General features: G+C 53.0%; 9 protein-coding genes across 9 annotated transcripts; 4 read left to right on the top strand and 5 right to left on the bottom strand.

Annotated features, from left to right (window-relative positions):
- Positions 1-1,459: 1,459 nt before the first annotated feature.
- Positions 1,460-1,993, top strand: VTN31DRAFT_6581 (uncharacterized protein; the record flags this gene model as incomplete). Its single annotated transcript, XM_069407207.1, has 1 exon — positions 1,460-1,993. The coding sequence occupies one exon, from the start codon at positions 1,460-1,462 to the stop codon at positions 1,991-1,993; it is 534 nt and encodes a 177-aa protein (XP_069258756.1).
- Positions 1,994-2,293: 300 nt separating this feature from the next.
- On the bottom strand, positions 2,294-2,800 carry VTN31DRAFT_6580 (uncharacterized protein; the record flags this gene model as incomplete). The annotated part of the gene is made up of 1 exon (XM_069407206.1): positions 2,294-2,800. The coding sequence occupies one exon, from the start codon at positions 2,798-2,800 to the stop codon at positions 2,294-2,296; it is 507 nt and encodes a 168-aa protein (XP_069258755.1).
- A 1,168-nt stretch (positions 2,801-3,968) lies between these two features.
- Positions 3,969-6,036, bottom strand: VTN31DRAFT_6579 (uncharacterized protein; the record flags this gene model as incomplete). The annotated part of the gene is made up of 3 exons (XM_069407204.1): positions 3,969-5,184; positions 5,237-5,391; positions 5,446-6,036. 3 exons carry the CDS (start codon positions 6,034-6,036, stop codon positions 3,969-3,971), a joined length of 1,962 nt encoding a protein of 653 aa, XP_069258754.1.
- Positions 6,037-6,679: 643 nt separating this feature from the next.
- Positions 6,680-8,154, bottom strand: VTN31DRAFT_6578 (uncharacterized protein; the record flags this gene model as incomplete). Its single annotated transcript, XM_069407203.1, has 5 exons — positions 6,680-7,238; positions 7,292-7,469; positions 7,524-7,938; positions 8,000-8,058; positions 8,112-8,154. The coding sequence occupies 5 exons, from the start codon at positions 8,152-8,154 to the stop codon at positions 6,680-6,682; spliced, it is 1,254 nt and encodes a 417-aa protein (XP_069258753.1).
- Positions 8,155-8,454: 300 nt separating this feature from the next.
- On the top strand, positions 8,455-10,765 carry VTN31DRAFT_6577 (uncharacterized protein; the record flags this gene model as incomplete). Its single annotated transcript, XM_069407202.1, has 6 exons — positions 8,455-8,788; positions 8,842-8,879; positions 8,936-9,352; positions 9,406-9,663; positions 9,714-9,880; positions 10,237-10,765. The coding sequence occupies 6 exons, from the start codon at positions 8,455-8,457 to the stop codon at positions 10,763-10,765; spliced, it is 1,743 nt and encodes a 580-aa protein (XP_069258752.1).
- Positions 10,766-12,187: 1,422 nt separating this feature from the next.
- Positions 12,188-12,805, bottom strand: VTN31DRAFT_6576 (uncharacterized protein; the record flags this gene model as incomplete). Its single annotated transcript, XM_069407201.1, has 1 exon — positions 12,188-12,805. The coding sequence occupies one exon, from the start codon at positions 12,803-12,805 to the stop codon at positions 12,188-12,190; it is 618 nt and encodes a 205-aa protein (XP_069258751.1).
- Positions 12,806-15,743: 2,938 nt separating this feature from the next.
- VTN31DRAFT_6575 (uncharacterized protein) lies at positions 15,744-19,456 on the top strand (the record flags this gene model as incomplete). Its single annotated transcript, XM_069407200.1, has 3 exons — positions 15,744-15,804; positions 15,899-15,969; positions 16,028-19,456. The coding sequence occupies 3 exons, from the start codon at positions 15,744-15,746 to the stop codon at positions 19,454-19,456; spliced, it is 3,561 nt and encodes a 1,186-aa protein (XP_069258750.1).
- A 2,728-nt stretch (positions 19,457-22,184) lies between these two features.
- Positions 22,185-23,542, top strand: VTN31DRAFT_6574 (uncharacterized protein; the record flags this gene model as incomplete). The annotated part of the gene is made up of 2 exons (XM_069407199.1): positions 22,185-22,658; positions 22,718-23,542. The coding sequence occupies 2 exons, from the start codon at positions 22,185-22,187 to the stop codon at positions 23,540-23,542; spliced, it is 1,299 nt and encodes a 432-aa protein (XP_069258749.1).
- A 783-nt stretch (positions 23,543-24,325) lies between these two features.
- Positions 24,326-25,169, bottom strand: VTN31DRAFT_6573 (uncharacterized protein; the record flags this gene model as incomplete). The annotated part of the gene is made up of 2 exons (XM_069407198.1): positions 24,326-24,430; positions 24,504-25,169. The coding sequence occupies 2 exons, from the start codon at positions 25,167-25,169 to the stop codon at positions 24,326-24,328; spliced, it is 771 nt and encodes a 256-aa protein (XP_069258748.1).
- Positions 25,170-25,378: the final 209 nt, after the last annotated feature.

Raw genomic sequence — 25,378 nt, 5'->3', positions numbered from 1 at the left:
ATCGAATTTGCCCAAGTCGTCGCCAAACACACGACGGTTGGAATAGATAGGGTCGTTGGAAATGGGATGGCCCAGGAATTGCAGGTGCACGCGGATCTGATGGGTGCGCCCCGTTAGAGGCAGACAGTGCACAATGCTGTAGCCCTCGTCTTCATTTGCCACAATGGGCTTCGGTGTAGCAGGCCGATCTCCATCGCCAGTATCCCGTTTCGAAGCAGCGGCGAGGTCGCTCGGCGAATAGTATGCCAGTCGGCGGAACTTGGTCTTAGCCTCCTTGCCCGTCGCCCGCACGCGGTTGAGTCCCAGCTTCGGGCTCACCGACATGATCGGTTGATCGCAAACGACCACGCCGTCTGGGAAACGACCCTTGACCCGGGCCACGTATTCCTTCTGAACGGTGCGCTCCCGCAGTTTGATGGACATTGCCTCGGCTGCCTTGGGGTGTTTCCCAAGGAACATGACCCCGGATGTCAGCCGGTCGAGCCGGTTACAGGGCAGCGGCTTGAAGCCGGGACGGCCAGATTTAAGAATCTCAACGATTGTATTGAAATGATAGCGACCGGCGCCATGCACAGGGATCCCAGCGGGCTTGTCGATCACCAGCAGGTCATCATCTTCATGGATGATGCCGATGGGGACCCCTGGCACCGGAGGCTCATGTCGGTGCATCGTGTGAGATATGACTTCCCCGTTCCTGACTATTGTTGATGGCGTAGCCAGCTTGCCTCCAACAGTAACCTGCCCGGTCTCGATCGCCCGTTTCTGGAAACCTATCAGCCTCCGTCTCCTTTCCTTCTCTCTTCTCTCTTGGAGATTCACCTACGTAATATTCCACTGGCCGGTCTCTGAACTCGCTCGTGAAGATCTCGAGGAGCTCCCTGTCCCGCCATCGTTCCTTGCAGTAGGTGTTGTACGTGTAGTGGTAGGGCTTTAGTCTCCGCAGTCCGCCCTCAAAATAGTACTGAGGAGGGGGGTCGCACGGCGTCACGGCAACATCCGGTGGCTTCTCGACGGGGTCCGGAGGAGGGACCTGCATGGTGGTGTCAACGGGAACGAGGGCGAGATTGAGGCGGCCACGACGGGCCAAATATGCTGCGATTCGCGCTGAGGGCGACAAGGGGACGACGATTTTCTTGAAGCCGTGCCGGTAGGCTCGGTTTGGAGATAAGAGTGCTCAAAATATCAGAGGACGTTGGAGTGGTTTGCGCGCTTTTGGGTCGAAGCAACTCTCAGTCACCATGCGATCACTGTAATAATTCAGCAGAATTCAGCGAGAGTCAAACTCATGGCTTTTGTGGCGTCAAACCTCTCATGATCTTCATTCCATCCAACTCGATCTGCAGAATCTCGCAGATCTGATCTGATCGATGGATTACATAATCATTGCTCCTCAAGCCGCGGGCTATTCAAGCCGCAACAACTCCGAGGCTTCACGCACGATGAGAACCAGGACAACGGCATGACTTCGACGTTAGAAGCCAAGAAGTGCCGCCGACGGCGCGACTATCCCTTCCACCTGGAGTACCGAACGCGATGGTCCGACAACGATGTGTACGGCCACCTCAACAACAGCATCTACGCGTTCCTGATCGACTCGGTTATCAACACCTACCTGATCCAACACTGCGGCCTCGATCTGGAGTCTGTCGCCAAGGGGGTACCGAAGGAGAAGGAGAAAGATAAACCTCATGGTCACGGCCACGGTCAGATTGGCCTTGTGGTTTCTTCCTACTGCGACTATTTCGCTTCCATGTCGTTCCCGGCCGTGCTGGATCTCGGCCTTAGAGTTGTCCGGCTTGGCTCGTCCAGCGTTACGTACGAGGTTGGGGTGTTTGAGCGCGGCGACGACGCGGTCAAGGCCGTGGGCGGGTTTACCCATGTCTTCGTGGATCGGGACACCCGGAGACCAGTCCGGGGCGGTATGCATGAGAGTATCCGGAACGGTTTGAAGAAGTTGGTTGTCTCGGATGACATGTCTACGGCAAAGCTGTGATGCTATTGTCTGGGGTGTAGATGGACAAAACTGATATTAAATGGTGATACTTTTCGAAGCTCTAAAGACCAATGCGCCGCTGATTGAACATCTAGCTCTATATAAAACAAGAACTCCGTTTATCCCTTCTCCGATTGCCGTTCCTTCTTGACCGTTTTTGCCCTGCGGGTATTTCCCGAACGCCGTGGCTGAAAGTTCAACTAAATCTAGCCATGCCGAAAAGAACAATGCGCCAAAAGAAATTTGCCGAAATGAGCGAACTGAAATGGAAAGAAAGACGGACTCGATTGAGGTTGTTCTTCAAGCCCGGTAAACGCTGTTGCTGCGAGAAGCCGCCGGCGAGGCCATCAGGACGCTGCCATCGTCGCCAATCATGGGACGCATCACGCCTGATTCCTTGTCGTAGCACCACTTTCGGTACGGTCCGGGGATGAACCGTCCCCGGTCATCCCAGCCAATGACCCAGGAGATGCCGTCGTCTAGGCGGAAGAAGAGTCGGCGCTTGGGTTCAGCGCCTTCGTGCTCCACGGCGGTGAAGTATCGGCAACGCCGCTGCATGTCGCTTGCCAAGAGGTACCGACGGACGATGCGGCAGTAGACCACTTGCTCCGGTTCTGCTAGGTCTTTCTCGGAGTCGTCCGGACGGATCAGATGCCAGCCCCGATCTGGTATGTATCGGTATGTTCCTGGGACTGGGGAGTCCCAGTGCTCATCACGGATGATGGAGCCCTCGATCTGGTAACCTTTGTTACACCAGTATGCAGGGCAGAACAGATTGCGGAGAATGATGAAGATGTTGGGGGCCATGGCTTGTGACAGTGTCTGCGGTTCCGGGGGTGCGTGAACGATGGTGCAAGCTTGCGGAGGACAACGAACGCTTTGGCGGGCAGCTTTGGCAACAAAAGGAGCGTGAAAAAGAAGAGCAAGAGAAGAGCAACAAGGCTCCAGGCCGTTACTGAGTGACGATCATGATGGCGGAAGAGAGAAGAAGCCCTCACTATAAAGTTCGAGGCCGGTTGAAAAGTTTTCTGGCCGCGCAACGCGACGCGGGACCAGGGAAGAATGGGAGATTGATATAAACGGACGAAGTGAAACAGTTGATTGACTCTGGAAAAGAAACGAGGATTCCGCCCTTCAAATATGAATCCAAGTCATTATTGTAAATCCATAGCAACAAACAATATAGCTTTTTTGATACAGCATCGCGCAACACATCAGCCGCAACGGATTGGAGCACAACTCAGGAGTGATAGCGTCAACACCAATGGCCAGGGTCCCCAGCGAGAGCATGGGAAAATGGCTCAACGTGAGTGGACGATAAGGGGGATGCATGAAGAAAGGAACACAGAGCACCTTGTGGCCTGTGCGAAGCCCTAACATTCTACATTACAGGGTACCTCAATATAGAGAGTAAAGAATCCCTGAATCCTACTTATTGAAAAGTACTCGTCGTAAGTACCTGTGGAAAGGAACTACTTACAGTAACTTATTATTACAGTACTGTACAGCTGTACAGTACCAAAAGCTTCTTCACATGTTTGGCTGAAAAAGCAAAAGCAATTTTTCTCGGTTCTGGTTCCGGTGGGAGCTCCCGTCTTGGCGCTTACGTATGAGGCCTCTTTAGGGCCTAGACCTTACCCTAAGCCCTTCGTTATGCATTCTTGTTTGAGTTTAGCGTGCTTTCAGGGACTTTCTTTCGGGACCAAATAACTGGCGGAATCGGCTTCGTTGAACCCCTGCATCGCGCTGCTTGCTGGGTCGATTGCGTATGAGGTGATGTATTCACCGACATTTTGTTGCTCATTATCTCGCAGAAGATTGCACAACATTGCCCAAATCTTGAGGATTTATTGTTTCTATTATTACTGGTGCATAGTACTATGTACGGAGATGTAATTTGGAATAGTTTCTCTGGGTGCCCTTGTTACCGACAGAACGGCATGCTCTGAAGAAACCGTTACAGTTATCCAGCTAATTAATGGTTTTGCCGGGGCTCCGGCCATCGCTGCGCAATGCGCTGATACTTGACCGCCTCGCGCAGCACCATGCCTTCGCTCAGCTGGTCGGTCTCACGCCGGAAGAGCTCCTGCCATGGCGTTTGACTTTCTGGCATGTTGTATCCGCCCCGGGCGGCCAGTTGCTCGCGGCGTCGTTGCAATTCGTCATCAGGCACCAGAATGTCGACCCGGCGCTGTTTGAGATCGACGCGGATGCGGTCGCCATCACGTAGCAGGGCCAGGTTGCCGCCGGCGGCCGCCTCGGGGCTGGCGTTGAGGATGGAAGGCGAGCCCGAGGTTCCTGATTGGCGCCCGTCGCCAATGCACGGCAGGGAGGACACCCCCTTCTTCAGGAGACGAGCCGGAGGTTGCATGTTGACCACTTCGGCTGCCCCGGGATACCCAACGGGGCCCGCGCCGCGCATGATAAGCAACGTTGTCTCATCGATTGCCACGTCCTCGCTCTCGATGCGCGCGTGGTAATCCTCTGGCCCATCAAAGACGGCTACGGGCCCTTCGAACGCGTCCGGATCGCCGGGCCGCTCCAGGAACTTCTTGCGGAACTCCTCCGAGATGACGCTGGTCTTCATGATGGCCGAGTCGAACAGGGTGCCGCGGAGATGACGGAACCCAGCGTCGGTCTTGAGCGGATTCGAGTATTCGCGGATGACGCGGCGATCCCAGGAATGCTTGCCCTGGACATTCTCGGCGACCGTCTTGCCGTTGCAGGTCAGCGCGTCGCCATGGAGTTTGCCGGCGTCGAGCAGCTCAGCCATCACCGCGGGGAGGCCGCCTGCCCGGTAGTATTCTTCGCAGAGGTATTCGCCCGCGGGCTGCATGTTGACCAGCAAGGGGATGTGGAAGCCGTGCGTGTCCCAGTCCTCGATGGTGAGGTTCACGCCGATGTGCTTTGCAACCGCCGTCAGGTGGATCGGCGCGTTGGTACTCCCGCCAATGGCCGTGTTCACCACGATGGCATTCTCAAATGCCTTGCGCGTGAGAATGTCGCTGGGCTTGCGGTCCGCCCAGACCATCTCGACGATCTGCTTACCCGTTTCGTAGGCGCATTGGCTTCGTTGGCGGTATGGCGCGGGGATCGCGGAGGAGCCCGGCAGAGCCATTCCGAGGGCCTCGGCCAGCGCGTTCATCGTGGATGCCGTTCCCATCGTGTTGCAGTGGCCGACGGACGGCGCCCTTGGTCTGATGAGTTCGGTTCTTTGGCTATCGATGAAAGCATAGTACTTACCCCAGGGCCACGTAATCAATGAATTGATCGACAGTATACTCACCGGCGGCGAGTCTCTCGCGGCCTTTCCACACCACCGCGCCGGAGCCGGCCGGCTCGAGTTTGTCATAGCTGTTGATCATGGGACCGACATTGAGACAGAGCGCAGGAATATTCTACCAACCATCAGAACGACTCCCACCACGAACCAGAGAAAGTCGCACACATACCACTGTCGCCGCAGCCATCAACAACGCCGGCGTCGTCTTATCACACCCGGTCAACAACACCACCCCATCCAGCGGATACGCATACAGAATCTCCACCAGCGACAGATACGCCAGATTCCGATCCAAGCACGCCGTCGGCCGCCGCGAACTCTCCTGGATGGGATGCGTCGGGAACTCGAACGCAATGCCGCCGGCCGTGCGAATTCCCTCGCGCACCCGCTTCGCCAGCTCGAGATGGTGCCGGTTGCAGGGCGACAGGTCGGACCCGGACTGCGCGATGCCAATGACGGGTTTGCCCGATGCGAGCTCCTCGCGCGTCAGGCCGTAGTTGAGGTATCGCTCGGTGTAGATGGCGCTCATATGGGGGTCGGCGGCGGCGCCGAACCAGCGCGCGGAGCGAAGTACTCGGCGGCTCCCGTTGCTGTTGGCATTTTCCTTGGTTGTGAGTGCTGCTAAGGCTTGCTCTAGATCCTTTGTCCGCTGTCGCAAGGCGCGCAGCTCTGCCTCGCAGTCCTCAATGTTGACTTCTTGTGTCGATACCGCTTTGCTGCAGGTGCAGCGTTCGCAGGAGGTTCTCGATCCGCACGTCATGGTCGATAGCACTGAAAAAACCGTTGATGAGGAATCGAACGCAAAGTTACTCTCTCTACTGCTTCTTATAGTGAAAGATTACGGCTTCTTATCCATCTCCATCGGCAATTAATCCGAGTTTTATGCCAGGGACGCGATCTTCGGGGTTCATCCCAACACCGTCGACCTCGGGAAAATCACCCCCACACCCCCACGATCGCCGGAGATGCTCCGAAGGGACCGTTGAACGGTTCTAGAACAGATCTAGCCAATCAGAACAAAGAAATTAGTAATGCCACGTGCTTGACAGGGTTCCCAAAGGAGCGTTGCGCTAGCCTAGTTTGGTTAAGTAGCTGGACTCGTAGGTCACGGCGGCCTTTCCGCCGTTGTCAAGCATGAGAAGTGATTCGCGTGAGGTATTAAATCTTCGAAAAAAGTGAGTCATTTCCAGAGTATCTCAATGTCAATGACTATCCTATGCGGCATTATAGCTGCAGCGGCCATATCAGAAAGAAGAGAGAATTGAACCTTCTATCCGTTTCCATCCTCATGTCTGGCTCTCAAACCTTCTGCATACTGACTCATATCGGAACGCCAAACGGATGCCACAAGCAAAAGAACCAATCCGGAAACATACACACAGAAACAGGGTCGTGGCACTGCATCACTGCGTCGCGCACTGCGCGGTTTCTCCCTCGTCGTCATCATCACCACCCCACCGGGATCCTCCCCGCGGATCGCCCTGGCCAAATTCTGACAGATCAGCGTCAGGCTCGTAGTCGACCTCGTCGATGATGTCCGCCTCTATCGGTTTCTCCGGCCCGGGAAGCATTTCCTTGAGTTTCTCAAGGGTCGCCGCGCTGGGCTTCCAGTTCTTGTCTGGGAACTTGACGTCCACGACCAGGTACAGATCGCCACGCGCATCGCTGCGCTTGTACGGCATCCCTTCGCCGGGAATCTTGATAACTTGGCCCGGGCGGAGTACCTCGCCGGGCCGTTTGGGATGCGTCAGCTCGATGCCGCGACCGTCGAGGTGCTTGAGCACTACGCGAGAGAATCCGGCCAGGGCCTCCGCGAGCGTCACGGTTAGGGGTGCAGTTAGATCGGCACCCACCCGACGGAATACCGGATGCTCAGCCTCAACCAAATGGAAGACGATGTCACCGGGCTCTTTGCCTGGGACTTGGTCGGCCTCGCCGGCGAGGACTATCCGTTCTCCTTCTCTGCAGTCCAAGTCAGTGTGTAACATCAAATGGGATATTGGGGTCAACCATACTGTGCACCACGTGGAATGTAGATTTCGAGCATTTTCGTCTCCTCCGTCACCTTCTTCGCCTTGCACTTCTTGCACTTGTCCTTTGGACTGAAGAAGCTCCCCTGTCCCTCACAGACTGTGCAAGCCACGGTGGACTTGGTGAAGAGAGGCCCCACGCGCTGCAAGACCTCCTTATATCCTGTTCAAGAGCTCAGCCGATACAGGCGGGACATCAAGAGAGATAGTAGCTGACCTGCACCCCCGCACGTGCCGCAAACCTTGGGAGTTGTCTTGTCCTTCCCACCCTTGCCGTTGCACAAACTGCAGATGACGTTCTTGGTGCTGGCGAATTTGACGGTTCGCCCGCGGTACAGATCTTCCAGACTGACCTCGTACCGCTGCTCCTCGTTCGGACCCTTGCTCGGACCTTCACGTCGTCCTGGCATGGGGCCCATCCCAAACATCTGCGCCAATATGTCATCTAGATCCGGAGCACCGCCCATGCCGGGCCGCGATCCGTCGAATGCGGCCATTCCATGGGTGTCGTACAGATGCCGCTTCTCCTCATCATAAAGAATGTCGTATGCCTGCTGCACCTGCTTGAACCGATGCTCTGCTTCTTCGCGTTCTGCTTCCGGGACTTTATCTGGATGGTTGGCTAGAGCGGCCTGAACAGGTGTTTGTTGTAAGTTGATTATTCTGCTTGTTAAGAACGCGACGCGTCAGTACCTTGCGGTATGCTTTTCGAATCTCCTCTTTGCTTGCGTTCCGGTCGACGTTGAGGACCTCTAAGACATTCTTAATCACATCGCAACGATCACTGTTGATACTTTCTCCTCACCATAGAGGTCGATCTGGGATGGTGTGTCAGACACTGAAGGCATCAATCAGCAAGCAGTAGCAGCAATTAACGGAGTGAGAGGACTGACTTATCGACGACTTCCGCCATACGACGAGTAGAGGAACGGAATAAAAATGTATCAATTATCCAAAATTCCCAGGACTGCCGCTTGGGATGTCGAGTAGGAGTTTCTGATCGTTTATCAAGATTCTTGCAGAGTTTTGCCGGGCGGAGCTACGCAAGTGTCAGCGTTTTAAGACTCGTCAACACCGCGACGAAAAACACCAAAAGAGGCGCAATTTTGCCACGATTTACTTGCTGCAGAATTTCAGACTAGCCTGTCATGCGCCAGTATCGTGCCCTCGTGCGCCGGACATGGATTTGTGTCCAATGTCGAGCCAATTCCTCGGTCGCATCACCGAATGGCCTCCGCGCTAGCAGCAAACCCAAGTCTGGCTTGCCCAGCGAGCCTGCGCGAACACGCTTTGCTCCCTCGCCGACCGGATACCTTCATCTCGGATCGCTACGCACCGCACTCTTCAATTACCTGCTCGCGAAGCGAACCGGTGGGCAGTTCTTGCTGCGCATTGAGGATACGGACCAGAAGCGGACGATACCCGGTGCGGAGGAGCGCCTGTACGAAGATTTACAATGGACGGGCCTACAGTGGGATGAAGGTTTGATGCAATGCGTCAGTCTCGTTCGCTACGTGCGCTGACAATATATCTAGGCCCAAATGTTGGTGGCCCATATGGTCCTTATCGACAGGTGTGTGCCTACAGGAACTGCTTGTCGATTTGATCTCACTGACCGTGCCTTTGAAGTCGGAGAGAACCGCCTTGTACCAATCCCATGCGAACGATCTGATCACCTCCGGTCATGCTTATCGCTGCTTCTGCTCTGTCGAACGCCTCGATGCCCTCAATCGTCAACGCAACCAAGCCGGGCTACCGCTGGGCTACGACCGAACCTGCTTTGACATCTCCGCAGAAGAATCCGCCGAGCGGGCAGCCAAGGGAGAGCCATACGTGGTCCGGCTCAAGGCCGACCAGTACCCGATGTTCGAGGATCTGGTCTACGGCAAGACGGGCCAGAATCGAGCTGGCAAAAAGCAGCTGGAGCTTATCGATCGCGTCTACGATGATCCGATCCTCCTGAAGTCGGACGGTCATCCGACCTACCACCTGGCGAACGTAGTGGACGACCACCACATGAAGATTACTCATGTGATTCGGGGCACTGTAGGTCTCAATTCTCTTTTCCGTGCAGTGACCCCGGCTCATGGTTTTTGCAGGAGTGGATGGCATCGACGCCGTTGCATGTCGCTCTGTACAATGCCTTCCAATGGACGCCGCCGCAGTTCGGACATGTCCCCCTGCTAGTCGACCGGAACGGACAAAAGCTGAGCAAACGCAACGCCGACATCGACATCTCGATTTTCCGCGATCGCGATGGCATCATTCCGGACGCGCTGGTCAACTTTGCGGCGCTGCTTGGCTGGTCGCACACCCAGAAATCGGACGTGTTTACCCTGGGGGAACTGGAGAATATAGTACGGATGAGCCCCAGCGATTGTTGTCGTTCGACTAACCATGCACACAGTTCAATCTGAAAATCACAAAGGGTAATGCCACTGTGGTATTCGACAAGCTGTGGTTCCTGCAAAAGGCGCACGCACAGCGTTGCGCCGCCCAGGGAGGCCCGGCGTTTGAATCGTTGGTCGAGCGAACGACCAAAGTGGCGGAGCAGAAATGGTCCCAGGAGCAATTGTAAGTGCATTTCATTTCTCTTTGGAGCACCATGTATACCCAGTTTTCTGGTGTGTCAAGTACATGCGACCATAGGGTGTGGAAAACAGGGCTTCCCGTCCGCTCAGCCGTACTTAAGCCGCACGCCGGCTGGTTAGTAGTTGGGTGGGTGACCACCAGCGAATCCCAGCTGTTGCATGTTTCTATTTCTTTTTTATTTTTTCATTTTTGGTTTCTAACTGAACTAACCAGCACTCTGACTACAACAAGAAGTCTTAATGCTGGTTAGCAGGGCGCCGATCTGCAATCTTCGGCACAGTTCCCATACTTTCGTTTCCTTACTGCTAATTATTAGATCTACTGACCCTGTTTGACAGGAACCAAATCCTCCAAGGCCGCTCTTTATCCTGGCTGGTCGCCGACCTTCTCCGCGCCGACGCCAAGTCCTTCACCACACCTGACGAGTTCTTAACCCGCAACAAGACCTTCTTCACGACAAACATCGAACGGCCTCCATACACACCGACCACAACAACCACCACCTCTACCACCGATGACCCCCTCTCTGCTCTCCACACCTTGTCCGCCGCACTCACCCTCGTGCCGGAATCCCACTGGACCGCCGACGCGCACCGCGCCAACATCACGGATTACCTGAACGCCACGACAGAGAATAAGAGCAAAGAGGAGAAGAAGGCGTTGACCAAGGAGATGTACCACTACCTGAGATGGGCGCTGTCGGGCGGTGCGTCCGGACCGGGGATCCCGGAGACCATGGTCATCTTGGGCCGCGCAGAAACCGTCCGGCGATTGACGGATGCGAGAGAGGCGACCAAGAAGTCGTGGAAAAAGTATTCCCTGCCTGGGGTGGCGAAGGGGTCGGAGGGTTCTGGTGAGAAAGTGTAGAGGCTTGGATTGAGAGCCCGTTATTCCTCTTGCATGAAGTACTATTAATGTAGATATTAGACAATGATGTCAGTAAATAGGCCGGTATTCCATGCTACCCTTGGCTTTCTGAAACCCTGGGTCGGAGGCAAGATACGTGAGAGATTCCGGATTCCTCCTCTTCACCCTTTTGTGTTGATATCTCGGAATGCCAACCCATGTAGTACTCAGTACAAGGAGGTTCAAATGGAGCATTCAAGCAGTTCTTTCAGAATAACACGCTCTGAATATGACTCTGACTTCCTACTACTTTATTCTTCGGGCAAGGGAAGAAATGGGTAGAAGTGTCCCAGTCATGAGTCTATCAAGGTATGACATGGCCAGCAGTTAGTAGAAACTCAACATCATGGAGCAGGTACCTATATTCTTCATGTCGTTGGCACAATAATGAGGTCCATGACCCAAACGAGGTCAATGGGCAAAGTTCCTAACTTTTTCACTCGCAACGATGCCACCTCTATCATTGAACTTCACGGTCTTCACGCCCAATGCCCGTGGTGAGCTCATCGTTGTCTAGCCTATACATACACAGTTTTCCAACATGTCTAGTACATGCGACCATAGGGTGCGGAAAACAGGGCTTCCCGTCCGCTCAGCTGTACTTAAGCCGCACGCCGGCTGGTTAGTAGTTGGGTGGGTGACCACCAGCGAATCCCAGCTGTTGCATGTACTCTTATTCTTTTTTTACTTTCCTTTTTGGTTCCGAAGTCTTATGCTGGTTAGCAGGGCGCCGATATGCAATCTTCGGCACAGTTCCCATACTTTCGTTTCCTTACTGCTAATTATTAGCCTACGAGTAAGTAAGTAGAGTCTAGATAATACTTCGTACTCGTTGATGGTAGGTAATATTTATCGATCACCACTTAGGTAATCAGTCCTGACTGCTAATAGTCTGGGTGCTGTGTAAGGAAGTGGTTCGTTAGCCCTAACATTGCATTCGTTTCAGCCTTTCGGGGAATTCTCTCACGACGACACTTGTCAGGATTCGTCCCCTACGATGGCTTGCTAATGGTTAGTTTGCTACTCCTGCTGCCATTCTTCTCGAGTACTTCCCCAGGTTCCAAGATAGGATGCTTGAATCACTGACATTCTGGCCGTCAGGTACCTAAAAGTTCCAGCAGCTGAAGACAGTCATGTCACAAGAGATATCAGGGAGTTCTAACTTCTAGAGGGTGTCATCGCCTCTGACAGAAGGATTTTCTAATAGCAAAACTAGTGACATTGTTATGGATTGAAAACAAATCAACAATACATACATACCAGGTAATCAGAATGCATGAAGTGAATGAAACTTGGACATGATCTAGTAGCAAATCAGAACAAGCGAGCAATCTAGCATGACAAACAAACCAATCTCCTGCAACTGAAATCGCTCTAATTAGCTCACTTGGCTTCCTTCTTACCTTTCCCTCGAAGGTAGAAGCCGTCGCGATTATTCTTTGGTTCATACCGAATCGTGAGTTGGGGTAGGTCGAACTTGAGTACAGAATCGCAGTCAGGACAAGGAATTCTGATACTTTCCTCGACGGAGTGAAGGTCTTTGGGTTCCACTCTCTCAGCCTCAAGTTTGCATGGTATGTCCATGTAGTAGACCTGGCGTCCCCCCAACCCGGTGACTTGCTTGAAACGATCTCCGTGCTCAGGGATGGTGAAGTCCACATCACGAATCAGATGTTTTGGATCTCCAGACTGTGATGCTCGCCGCTCAGTTATTACCGGCGAGATCTTACGGACGGAGATTTGGTCAGGATAAGACTTCCCACCGGATGGTGGATGGACTAAAATCCTGAGGCGCAGGTAAGGAAAATCATGATGGTTCACCAACGTCCCTTGTGACCATTCCACGCCATAGCTGTGGCTGTGGCTCTTGCCTGACCGAGAATCCTTGACGGTCAGAGATTTGCCGTCTTTCCCTCCTTGTGTGGGAGCCATTTTAAACTGAGTTCCACTGTGGCAGTGGAATAAAACTTGTTCTGCTCCTGTCAGAGGAGTCGATAACATCTAATTCACGGTACCGTGTGATGCACTGGGTGTGGTGATGGGGTTTTTTATACCTTTTTCATCGCCACGGGCAATGAGCAAAGATGTAAGACCCTCCGGAAGAGTCAATCCATTTTCGACGGAAATGAGCAAGGACGGCTGGCTTTTTCAATAAACTCAGTCAATCTTCGGAGAAAATCCGCGTTGAGAATGAATGATTCGAGTTCCATTGAATCAGATGAGAAATACTACTATTTATAAGATTGTTCGCTCTGATGAACGATGTGATGCAGACCGTAGGTAGTAAGTACTCGAAGAACGCAGCGAAATAGTTCCCTACTTGAATCAATTGTTTGGATTTGAAGAAAGTGTTGATGCTTGATAAATCACGCGTCTTGAAGCGTGTTCCTTGATAGATCCATACACTTTTTGTCTGCGGGGCGCTGCCTAGAGCTTTGCTACCAGCAGCCCATGTATATACGGTAGGTACCTAGGTAAATAGGGGCGGGTGCCCAACCCCCTATGCGGTGGAAGCTAGGAAGTATTCAAGTAGAATTTAGGGGACGGTTTAGTCAGATTCTTTGGAGAAATCCCTCAGGAGCCTTTATAAGTAGTGACATTACCTGCCGAGAATTCAACACAAAGTATCGAAGGTTGAGAGAGCTCGACTACTTAGGCGTCAGGTGTTCCTCGATGATGATGGAAACGGAACGAGATATCCGAAAATCGCGCCATGAGACTTTGAGCAAAGGATAAATACGAGAAGATCCATCGAAAAGTCTACAATACTTTTTGCCCTCTCCCCAGTTCCAAGGGCATGACTTCATACTAGGCCGTAATTATGCGCTCTTCATTCAAATAGAAATGATCTTCCAAAATACTAGTTATCCTGTAAATGTAATGATACTTTATGAATAGAGCTTGCTGTGCAACAAACAGTAAATCGTTTCCATACTGAGACCCTATGTCGCACTTGTCTCAGATGGGTCCATAAGTCTGATATACTTGACCACATACCAATCAAACTGTTCATACAGTATAGAGTACTCCTTCCTACCTTATGAGCAGCAAGAAGAACAGTGGTATTCTGGAAATCAAATAAAATCCACTAATCTACAGATCAATGGCATGGATTTGAGTGAAGAAATAAATGCATAACAAGCAAGGAAACATCTAAAGACTATGGAATGCCAGTTTCCGCAAACACTCGGTCTGAACTTACCACCAGCAGCATCCATCCCCTTGTAACTAAAGCCTTCTGGGCGATCCCTTGGATTAGGTCAGTGGGAGGTTGATCTCGACTCTAAAAGGTTCCCCAATGTCCTCCAAATCAAATACGAGATCTCCCGAGAGGATGCATAGACGATCATCCTCGGTGTTAAGGGTTAGGAATACGGTGATCCAGAAGCTTCCTGTGTGTTTATTCACACTTCCTTCATGCACAATGAAGTCCGACATTGATATAAATGGTCTTATAGCCTCTGAGGACCCCTGTATTCTTGCTACTAAAGTGTGCCCAAACAGAGCCATTGTTGGTGGCAGAGGCTTCTCACGGTGTATCCGGCCAATGAATATGTCGAGTGATATGTCATAGATGCCGGGGCCTTTTTTGTTGCAAGTCGATGTTCCAACTTCAGCTGTATAGCCGGTGCCGGCGGTTTGTGGACGAGGAACACCAGGATCTGACCCTGCAGCACTGGAACTCATTTTCGACTGTGACTTTTCTGCTTTAGGTGAACGAGTGCTCTAGCGAAATGATCGATCGAATCCTTATGTTGATACTCCTGTGTAATGTGCTGGGTGCCACGGGGGCAGGTCATGGTATTTATAGTTTGCCATTGGGAGAATCGAGCAAGGGCTACTGACTCTTTGCGAATGAGTCTTGTTCATCTTCAAGGCATCAGTGTGAATGCTGACGAGTTCAAGTTCCTTTTGTCATATCGAATGAGCAATGGTAATATAGCTGTTGGTGTCGGTGTAGTACCCAGAGAACATAGCCGAGTAATTCCATGTGAATGATAAAGTCAAGCCAGAACTGAACAACAAGGCCATGGAGTCGATGATTATCAGGTATCAACCCTTCCGACTAATCAGAAGTGGAAAAAAAAAACCCCCGAGAACATAGGTGTATAAAATGCACGTCGAAGAGAAGACATTCTTAGCTCGAAGACACAGTTCAATTCCTAGATCACGACTCAAGACGAACGATGCACTGATGTAGACAGTGGCCTAGCAAAGCTGTTCCCTTCATCATTCATCGCAAACATATCTACAACTCCTTTCAGAACAGAAAGCGTCATGGAAACAGACCATTGTGAGCCGAAACGACTCAAATATCTTGCCGTACCTGACGCGGCTCGTCGAGAATTCCCTCATTCCTCATTATCCTCCAAAATGTCTCGTAAGAAATAATTAGTTGTCAAATGAAGAGCATTGCGAGTTCCAATTCTGATTGCCAGAGGTGAGGTCAATGTGCCACCCCTAATGTTGCACTTGTCTCGTTAGGTACTACCTAGCGTCTACGAGGGGCATCTCTGGCTACTTCTAGAGTACTTGTATGAAACAGAAAGCCAAGTCAAACATTAAGAACTATAGTGGGTATCGAGCGAGTGCTGTAGGCAATGACTGAAGTGAGTTAAGGCATTGGTTGGGCATGAGTTGTGAGATTCTGCTGCAACAACTGAGTAGCAAGGGGAACTACTCCGGACCTGTTAAAAAATAACCCAAGTCACGTGGACATTGCAAACATTTTTCATGCACTTCCCTTAAAATTTTCAATTTGAACATTTCAGATCCACCTTAAGTGTAATATCGGCATGAGGTTATTCCGAACCGAGGCAGAAATATTTTGGATAAGCTTCATCCATCGATAAAAGTATCGACGGCGGAGTTCTGAAGGTCTTGCCTCTCTGCTGCGTGAAGAGTGCTCAGTTCTCGTGATCGAGAACAAATTGAAACAATGGAGAAGACCCAGACGAACAAGGCCCATCGCAAGTCGAAGGAGAAGAAGAGATACGAAGGTACGTCCAACTTGTGCTTGAAAAACAGCATCTTACAATGGAATCTGCCATGAAGCCAAATTGATTTGATACTGATAGTGATAAATCCTTGCAGGTGCCAACCCGAAGGCCTTCGCTGTCTCGCGACCTGACAAAAGCCGAAGACAAGCAGCGAGATCGCATGATGTATGTCATCTCACTGTCTGTTCGCGCGCCAGAGTACTGACTCTCAACCTCCCCATAGATCAAAGAAAAGCGGCTCCATGTCCCCCTCGTTGATCGCCTCCCGGAGGAGGCCCCTCCGCTCGTCGTCGCCGTTGTGGGACCTCCCGGCGTCGGCAAGACAACGCTTATCAAATCGTTGATTCGCCGATACTCGAAACAGACATTGAGCTCGCCGACGGGCCCGCTGACCGTTGTCACGTCCAAGCGGCGCCGTCTTACGTTTCTTGAGTGTCCGTCGGACTCGCTGGCTAGCATGATCGACGTCGCCAAGATCGCGGACATCATCCTGCTCATGATCGACGGGAACTACGGGTTCGAGATGGAGACCATGGAGTTTCTGAACATCCTCGCCGCTACGGGTATGCCGGGCAACGTGTTTGGGATTCTGACGCATCTGGATTTGTTCAAGAAGCAGAGCACATTGCGCACGGCGAAGAAACGGCTCAAGCATCGATTCTGGAGCGAGCTTTACCAGGGCGCCAAGCTGTTTTACCTGTCCGGCGTCATCAACGGCCGTTATCCGGACCGTGAGATTCACAATCTTTCTCGATTCCTGTCGGTCATGAAGAACCCTCGGCCGCTCGTCTGGCGCAATTCGCATCCATACTGTCTCGCCGACCGCTTCGTTGATATCACTCCGCCGACGGAGATCGAAGCAAATCCAAAGTGCGATCGCACCATAGCCCTCTACGGGTATCTGCGGGGCACGAACTTCCCCGCGCAGGGTGCGCGAGTGCATATACCCGGTGTGGGGGATCTCAACGTGTCATCCGTAGAAGCCTTGCCCGACCCTTGTCCAACACCATATATGACCAAGCAAATGGAGAAAGCTACTGGGAAAAGCACTAAACGAAGATTGGGCGAGAAACAAAAGATCCTGTTTGCCCCAATGTCTGATGTGGGTGGTGTCTTAATTGACAAGGATGCTGTCTACATTGACGTGAAATCGTCGACGTTCAGTCGGGATAACAATGAGGGCGACGGGGAAAGAGGGCTTGGTGAGCAGCTGGTTATGGGCCTCCAGGGCGAAAGGAAGCTGCTGGGAGAGACAGATGACGGAGTCCAGCTCTTTCGCGGTGGTGAGACTATCCAAAACGCGGAGGATGAAGGAGATACCGGTCGGAAAGAGCGGCGAAAAGTCCGTTTCGTGGATGAGCAAGAAGGTGGGCAAATAGCCTCGGACGAAGATGAGGGCTTCGAGAGTGGAGGAGAGGAAGATGAAAACGACAACGAACAATTGGGGAGCGAAGATGAATCTGCGGATGAGGAGGATGCCCAAGAAATGCAGCCACCGGCTGATTTTGCGGAGAGTTTCCGCGAAAGACAGAATGGCGGGCCTCGGAGAGAGGATGGGGAGGTTGTTTACGCTGATAGCGATTCCGATCTGGGTTCTCTCTCGCCAGTGGAGAATCAAGAGTTTGATGATGAATCCGATTTGGAGGAGGAAGAAGAAGGAGGAGAATATGATGAATATGAGGACGACGACGAGATGGACGACGGCGCTCTACGTTGGAAGGAAAATATGGTCGAGCGCGCAAAAGCAATGCATGGGAAACGGCCAGCTTTTCGTGTGGCCGATTTTGCCCGGATGCTGTACGATGAATCAATTCCGCCCGCCGAGGTCGTAGCGCGATGGCAAGGAGAAGAGAACAAGGACGCCGAGGAGGAAGCCGAGGATGAGGAGGAAGAATTCTTCAAGAAAACCAACGTGGAGAAGGAGGAAGAGGCCGATTACCGAGCCATTCCTGAGTATAATTACGATGAACTGGAACGAAAGTGGTCCGACCCGGACGTAATCGAGGCATTGCGCCACCGCTTCGCCACCGCACGACTATCGGGCAAAGATGAGGAAGACGGGGAGGAGGATGACGAATTCGGGGACGCCTCCGACGACGAAGGGGATGGTGCCTTCGAAGACCTTGAGACCGGAAAAGTCGTTAAAGGCAAGGACGAGAAGTCAGACGAGGATGGGGACAAGAGCGAGTCGGAGGACCTCGAGGCCGAGCGGGAACGAAACGCGAGGAAGAAGGAGGAGCTCCGACTTCGGTTCGAAGAGGAAGACCGCGAAGGGTTGGCCAATGCCCGAGAGGGCGACCGTGCGGCGGCCAACATCGAGCATCAGTTCGGCGAGGACGAGTGGTACGACGCGCAAAAGGCGCAGCTGCAGAAGCAGCTCGAAATCAACCGGGCCGAGTTTGACAGCATGGATCCCGCGACGCGAGCACGAGCGGAGGGCTTCCGGGCAGGCACGTACGCGCGCATCGTGTTGGAGAAAGTGCCGTGCGAGTTCTCGACCAAGTTCAACCCGCGGTACCCGGTGATTATCGGAGGGCTCGCGCCGACGGAGGAGCGGTTCGGCTACGTGCAGGTGCGCATCAAGCGGCACCGATGGCATAAGAAGATCCTCAAGAGCAACGACCCGCTCATCTTCTCGCTTGGCTGGCGGCGGTTCCAAACCCTGCCCATCTACAGCATCTGGGACAACCGGGTCCGGAACCGCATGCTCAAGTACACGCCGGAGCACATGCACTGCTTCGGGACGTTCTATGGCCCACTCGTGGCGCCCAACACGGGCTTCTGCTGCGTGCAGTCCTTTTCGAACAAGAATCCGGACTTCCGCATCGCGGCCACGGGTGTCGTGCTGAACGTGGACGAGTCTACGGAGATTGTCAAGAAGTTGAAGCTCACGGGCTTTCCCTACAAGATCTTCCGCAAGACAGCGTTCATCCGGGATATGTTCAACTCGTCGCTGGAGGTGGCTAAGTTTGAAGGCGCCGCTATCCGGACGGTGTCGGGAATCCGAGGCCAGATCAAGCGGGCGCTGAGCAAGCCGGAGGGCTATTTCAGAGCGACGTTCGAGGACAAGATTCTGATGAGCGACATTGTGTTCCTGCGGGCGTGGTACCCGATCAAGCCCCACCGCTTCTACAACCCGGTGACGAACCTGCTCGACATGGACGAGTCACTGAAGGACGAAGGCGGGTGGAAGGGAATGCGGTTGACGGGTGAGGTACGGCGGGATCTGGGCATCCCGATCCCGCAGAACAAGGACTCGCAGTATCGCCCCATCGAGCGGCCGGAGCGGCACTTCAACCCGCTGCGGGTGCCGCGGCAGCTAGCCAAGGACCTGCCGTTCAAGTCGCAGATCACGCAGATGCGGCCCCGGCAGAAGCAGTCGTACCTGCAGAAGCGGGCGGTGGTGCTCGGCGGGGAGGAGAAGAAGGCGCGCGACATGATGCAGAAGCTCACCACGCTGGCTAAGGAGAAGCAGGCCAAGCGGGCCGCGAAACAGGAGGAGCGGCGCCAGGCCTACCGGGCCAAGGTTGCGGAGAGCCTGGAGAAGAAGGCGGAGCGCGAGAAGCGGGAGAAGGAGGAGTTTTGGCGGCGCGAGGGCAAGAAGCGGAAGAATACGGAGGCGGAGGGGGGTGGAGGCAAAAAGCGAAAGTAAATATACTTCATGTTTTCCCTGGTCACGGCGTTGTGGACATGAACATAGACATGGGCACTTCTTCAGCATCACGATGTAATCTTTCAAAAAGCACGTTCTAGTGGGAATCGCCTTGGTTACTGTATTCTCGAGTGTTTTTGCTCAGGCCCTCTTGAACTGAACACTGCAGCGCCCTTTCTGGAGGACCTGTCCCTGTTAGAGAGGGCTGGAGGTACTCTGGTACTGAGGCAGAAGTTGTACTTGAAGTCCATGACTCCCTCGAGCAAATCTCACCCCCCGCCACATACTTTCCGAGAGGTTAGAGCCCCGATCTCTCAGTCTCATGAGAAAAGATACCCATGTCACCATCTGCCCTAGTAGGCAGCCGACTCTGTTACCGTTGGCAAGGGTACACAGCAACGCCATCCATCGGAGCACTTTCATCTTGACCCTTGTCACCCTTGTCCACTTGCGAATACTATATTATACCAAGCTGGGATACCGAGCGCTGGCCACAGAAGAACAAGTTACAGAGACCTTGCTGGGTGTCGCAACGAGCTGTGCGAAATGGTCCTGTGTGCAAACACGAACTCCATTCATTTTCTCGAGATTTGAACGTGTGATCGGCTTCTTCAGCAATCTTTCTAGAAGTATTCCACCATGACGGAACAGACAACCACAGCCACCAACATTGCCCCGGCCAACGTTGAAGTGGACACCTCGGTATGTACGATATCCCTCCCATTGCGGTATATTTGGCACGTTGTTTACTTGACTCGCACAGTCTGAGAACGACTCATCCTACGGCGATGCCATAGCACTCAGAATCCTCAAGAATAGTACTCCGTACTTCCGCATGCTCTTATATCGTCGTTCAGCGCGTCGCTGACCTCGTCGGTGCCATGAGAACGGGCTACCACAAATACTGCGATGGATGTAGGAGCTGACCTCTTCGTGTCTGCCAATCCTAGATCTGGTAACTGAGTGATTGCTGCTAATTATCTAGCGTACCTACTCCCCAACGATGAAACGGAAACTACCGCCTGGACATGGTGCGCGAACTTTGTCTCCCGGTGCTGCCTTGAAAAACTCTATCTGGCCTCCATCAAGAATCCACAGAGTGATTGACCTCGCGACTGGAACGGGTATCTGGGCGATTGATTTTGGTAAGTTTGTTTGCTGGGGTGGGCTGACGCAGGATACGGATTCTGACTCAATGTAGCGGACGAACACTCTGAGGCCGAGGTAAAAGAATGCTATCAGGTATGATCCCAGATGGGCAGAATGCTGGGACCAGATCTGTTTGTTCCAGGTGATTGGTTTGTGACTTGAGCCCAACCTAGCCGACTCTGTAGAAATCGTTAAAGTCGCTCGACGAACGGGCTTTGACAGCGTTCCTCCGAACGTGAAGTTTCTGGTGGACGACATCGAGTCGGAATGGGCATATGAGCGCAACCAATTTGACTTGATCCACGCACGAAGCTTGGCTCTCTCGATCAGGGACTTTGGAAAGTTGATCAAGCAGTGCTATCGATATGCCATCGTGATCACCTCCTTCTAAAGACCTTTCTCACAAAAACAGATCAGTCAAGCCCGGCGGCTGGGTTGAAGTCTAGGACCTCTACACCATCTCTCCAGACGGAGGCAGTCTCAAAGGCACCGCGCTTCAACGGTACTACGACGAAGTCATCGGCGCGTTCGAGGAGGCCAGCTACGAGGTCCGTCCGGGAGTGAAGCTGGAGCAGTGGTTCAAGGACGCCGGCTTCGTGAACATCTACGGAGAGAAGTTTGTCACTCCCTACGGGGTCTTGCCAAGGGATGGATCCTCATCTTGTTAGTTCCCTTCATCGCAATCAGAAGATAAATGATCTAACACTGACCTCTTCTTACAGAAGAAACGCGGCGCCTGGAACCAAGCACAGGCGAAGCGAATGGCTTCGAGGGCATCTACCTGGCCGCTCTGACGCGGTACAAGCCATGGACCAAGGAAGAATTCATTCTTCCTGCCAGCCAGGCCCGTGCTGACGGTCGCAAGCGCGACATTCACATGATGTTCGACTTGTGAGGATCCACGGAATTTGAAGCAACACTGATGAATTGAAATCAACCACAAATGGCACCCGCAGCTATGTCGGCTACGGCCAGCGTCCTGAGAATTGATCAAGAATCTGGGATGGACATATACATAACAGGTTGACATTATGATACTTTCCTTTTGTAGCACCACAAGTAATTAAAAACACAACAGCCGGTGGACTCGGAAATGTAAGCCTGAGAATTAAGGCATTAATCACGTGACTTACGCGATTTTCGCGTTCTGTTTCCAGAAAAGCCAGCAGCCGGCAAAAAAGTCGTCCAGAAGAGTCGAAGAGGACTCGAGGAAGTCCTTTACAATTGCATATGGCAGTGAAACATATCAACTCAAGTCGTCGTAGCTGTTCTTGAACAGTGGAGTAATTATTTAGCGTGCAGGGTTTGATGTTGTACTGAAGGAATTTGCTGACTTTGCAGCGTGGCAAAACAACACTCGAGTCTAGAAACCCTGGTTCAAGGACGGTAGTGTACCCTAAACAAGCGCAGAAAAAAAAATCTCAAATCCTTTTCGGAAATCTTGCCAGTTGACTCCTTCAGGCCAGCAAAGAAGAAAGATAAAAACGCGACTGACTGGACTGGCCGCGTGAACCGCAAGCGGGTCAAGACGCCCGTTGCGTTGCGTTGCGTTACGCTACAAGAACAACAACACGCCGTCATGCGGGCTGGGCCCGGCCGCTCCGACGCGTCGCCCTCGCCGTCGTCGTCGTCCTCGCCAACCTCGTTCTCCTCTTCCTGCAACAACAACAACAACAACAACAACAATACATCCACCTCTCGTACTTCGCCCATCGATTTCGCCGTCGCCATGGCTGAGCAGCCATTCCCTCACTCTTCATTTTCGTCTTCCACGCCGCCATTGTCTTCCTCGTCGTCATCGTTGTCGTCGTCCTCCATGTCGCCCGCGCGGACTAACGGCGATATTCCACGCACGGTTGTATCATCGTCCGATGCGATGAGTAGGAACAACGCGTCGCTCGAGAATAATCAGGATCATGTCTATTTGTCGCCGACGCAGCAACAACTGAGATCACCGGGTCATAAGAGAACCGCGACGGGAGAGGTCAAGTCATATGCGAGTACGCATGTGCGGTCGATGAGTGAGGATTCGGCGGGGAATCGTATCGCAGAAGTATTTTCTCCTTTCAGTCAAAAAAAACAAAAGATGAAAGGACTAACCGCATCCGATAGCTCTCCGCGCAACTCCGGGCGCGTCTATCGTACGCCGCCGCGCAAATGGAGAGGAAAACAATGTCCAAGCGGCAACAACAAGCAACCGAAGCAAGCGCGTCAGACCACGCCTCTTACATGAAGAACCCGCGCGCCACCACCCAGCCAGCGCACAGCAGTACGTCAAGCGCGCCCCGACTCGCACCGCCGCCGGACCTCCTCGCCAACGGTAGCAATGGCAATGGTAACGGCATGCGACGACGACCCAATCCGAACGCGCACCTCGCCGCGACATACAACCCATATCCGCGACACCGACGACGCTACTCGGAACACGAGTCCTCGTCCCCGGTCAACACCAACGCCAATGGTGTGAAGAAGAAGATTCAGCAGCAACAACAACAACAGCAACAACAGATCCCCGCAACCCCGCCATTGATGCCTGCACCGGAGGCGCAACCGCAGCCTCAGACAAAACCGCGGAGCGCGTCACAAAGCGCGCTCATGGAGCAAGACGCCATCGAGACACTGCTGTTCATGTCCAGTCCGGAGAACTCGGGGTATCGCACAAACGCGAGCTCGCAATCGCAGTCGCAGTCGCAGCCACGAAGCTCACAAATGATCAGCACCAGCATCGAGGCACAGATGGAGGAAGGGGCGCGGAGGTACACAAATATGAACCAAAACGGATACGGGAACGGGACCTATCCCGCCGGTGGACACGGGCACGGGCACGCGATCGAGGCCCAGGCGGGTGACGAGATTGATCGATTATTGGATCAGATGGAGCGAGAGGGCAGTGGGGGGACGACTGGTGTGCCCAGCAGATTCGGGTACTCGGATTAGAACGAGGCTCGGTATGTATCGCAGCAATAAAAACGGCCTATCATGACTGACATTCTCAACCCAGCTTATCACCTTGAAGCGAACCATTCGGCCCGTAGGTAGTCAATGGAGTCCAAGGGATGTCTTGCAGGCAGTGGAGCGACATCTTCGGAAAAGTCCGACGCGGTGCAAGGCAAAGCAAGCAAGGGCAACGCAACGGCGCGACAACTTCGATGACCCTCACTGCCACTATCAACACCGCTCCACAGCATCCTGCCGAAACAACGATCATCCCCTGTCCTGAGCCCGGAGTTTCCGCGACGGGTCGTCGGGGTCGGGGCGGTCAACGTCCAGTGGCTGCCACGTCACCGTTCGATCCCTTTCCTGTGTCTGTCCTCCACCCGCAGCGAGAAAGAAGATAAAAAAAGAAAAAAACACAGACACATGACTTGCGGGTGAGTGAGCAAAGCAGCGCGTTTTTTGCTCTGGGTCCTTCAATGGTTTGTTTGTCGATGGTGTTCATCGATGCCTAGGTAGGTTCGAAAGGCAAGGGGTCAAATTTCATCATCTTCATCATCAGAACATTCATTGAAAACCGTGCATGTCAGATCAAGGACATAACATGTGAAGAGCGTAGATCATCCATTGTACATAGAGACGGGCACAGTGTGAGATTGATCAATCTAAAACAGATCCCTACTCTGCGCAACAAAGCAAAACCCTCCACTCGAACAACAAAGACAAATATATCTATATTACTTATTACCCAGTTCATACATAGTCGACCCTCCCAACCGATATATGTTACAAAGCACAAGATGGCTCCTTCTCCCCATTTGAAGCCGAAGACGGAGTCGTCTCCTCCTCAAAGCGCAGATTATGCGGGACCAATTCGACCAGATACCCGTTCTACCGATTAACCCCCATCAGCATCCACCACTGGTCCCCTAAAATAAAAACAAAAAAAAGAGAGAAAACTCACCGGATCAACCACAAACGCCATCTGCTTATAAATCATTTTATAATTCTCATGCAACTCCCCTTGCGCCACCCCATCCTTGGAACTCTCCTCCTCCCTCAGCGGAACACTCGCCCTCGTCGCCACGCCAAGATCCTTCCACACCTTCACCCCATTCCTCTTCAACCGCTCCAGCGCCGCGGGGACATCCGGGACGGTGAATCCCAAATGCCCAAACCCAATGGTCGCCGCCCCTGCACCATCGGGCAGAGGCACGGGTTGGACATTGCCCAGATACTCCCGGCGAAACTCCTCCGGGGTCAACTTCTCCGTTCCATGCAGGTGGTACAATTCCAGCAATCCGGCCGTCCGAATCAGCACGTCATGCGGCACGGTTTCCCGCGCGTATCGCTGCGGGTCGGCCCGGTGTTCGTCCGTGCGCGGATGTCCCAGGTAGTAGATGGTGAAAGGGCCCGCGTTCATGGCGAAGATGGTGCGGAGGCCCATGAGGTCGACGTAAAAATGTAGAGACTCCGCTGGGTCGCGGATGCGGATCATCAAATGGTTCAGAAGATAGTTGGACGTGGCGGCGGGTGTGGGCGGGTCGAGCCCATGGCCCGCGGGGAGGTGTTGGCCCAGGGGAAGTTGGGGAAGAGGGGAGGGGAAGGAATTGGGTGTTGGGTCTGTCATTTTTCTTCTCTTCTTTCTCCTTTGTTTCGTTGCCGGTGTTTGCTGTTGTGGTTGGTTGAGTGACGTTGATTATATAGGTATGTATATGCTTCGCGTGTGGGGCTTTTAGGGTTGGGAACTTGTGGAGAGCTGGTCCGGTAACGTCGGGGAGGAACTGGATTTCCCCCATCAGATCAAGATCAAGATCTCGAAAGTGAGTACCAGTTAAC

The sequence above is a fragment of the Thermomyces dupontii genome (genome assembly GCF_041956625.1).
Source record: "Thermomyces dupontii strain NRRL 2155 unplaced genomic scaffold VTN31scaffold_7, whole genome shotgun sequence".
NCBI lineage: Eukaryota > Fungi > Ascomycota > Eurotiomycetes > Eurotiales > Trichocomaceae > Thermomyces > Thermomyces dupontii.
The sequence above is the reverse complement of the archived record's forward strand: the minus strand, read 5'-3'. Positions and strand labels throughout refer to the sequence as shown.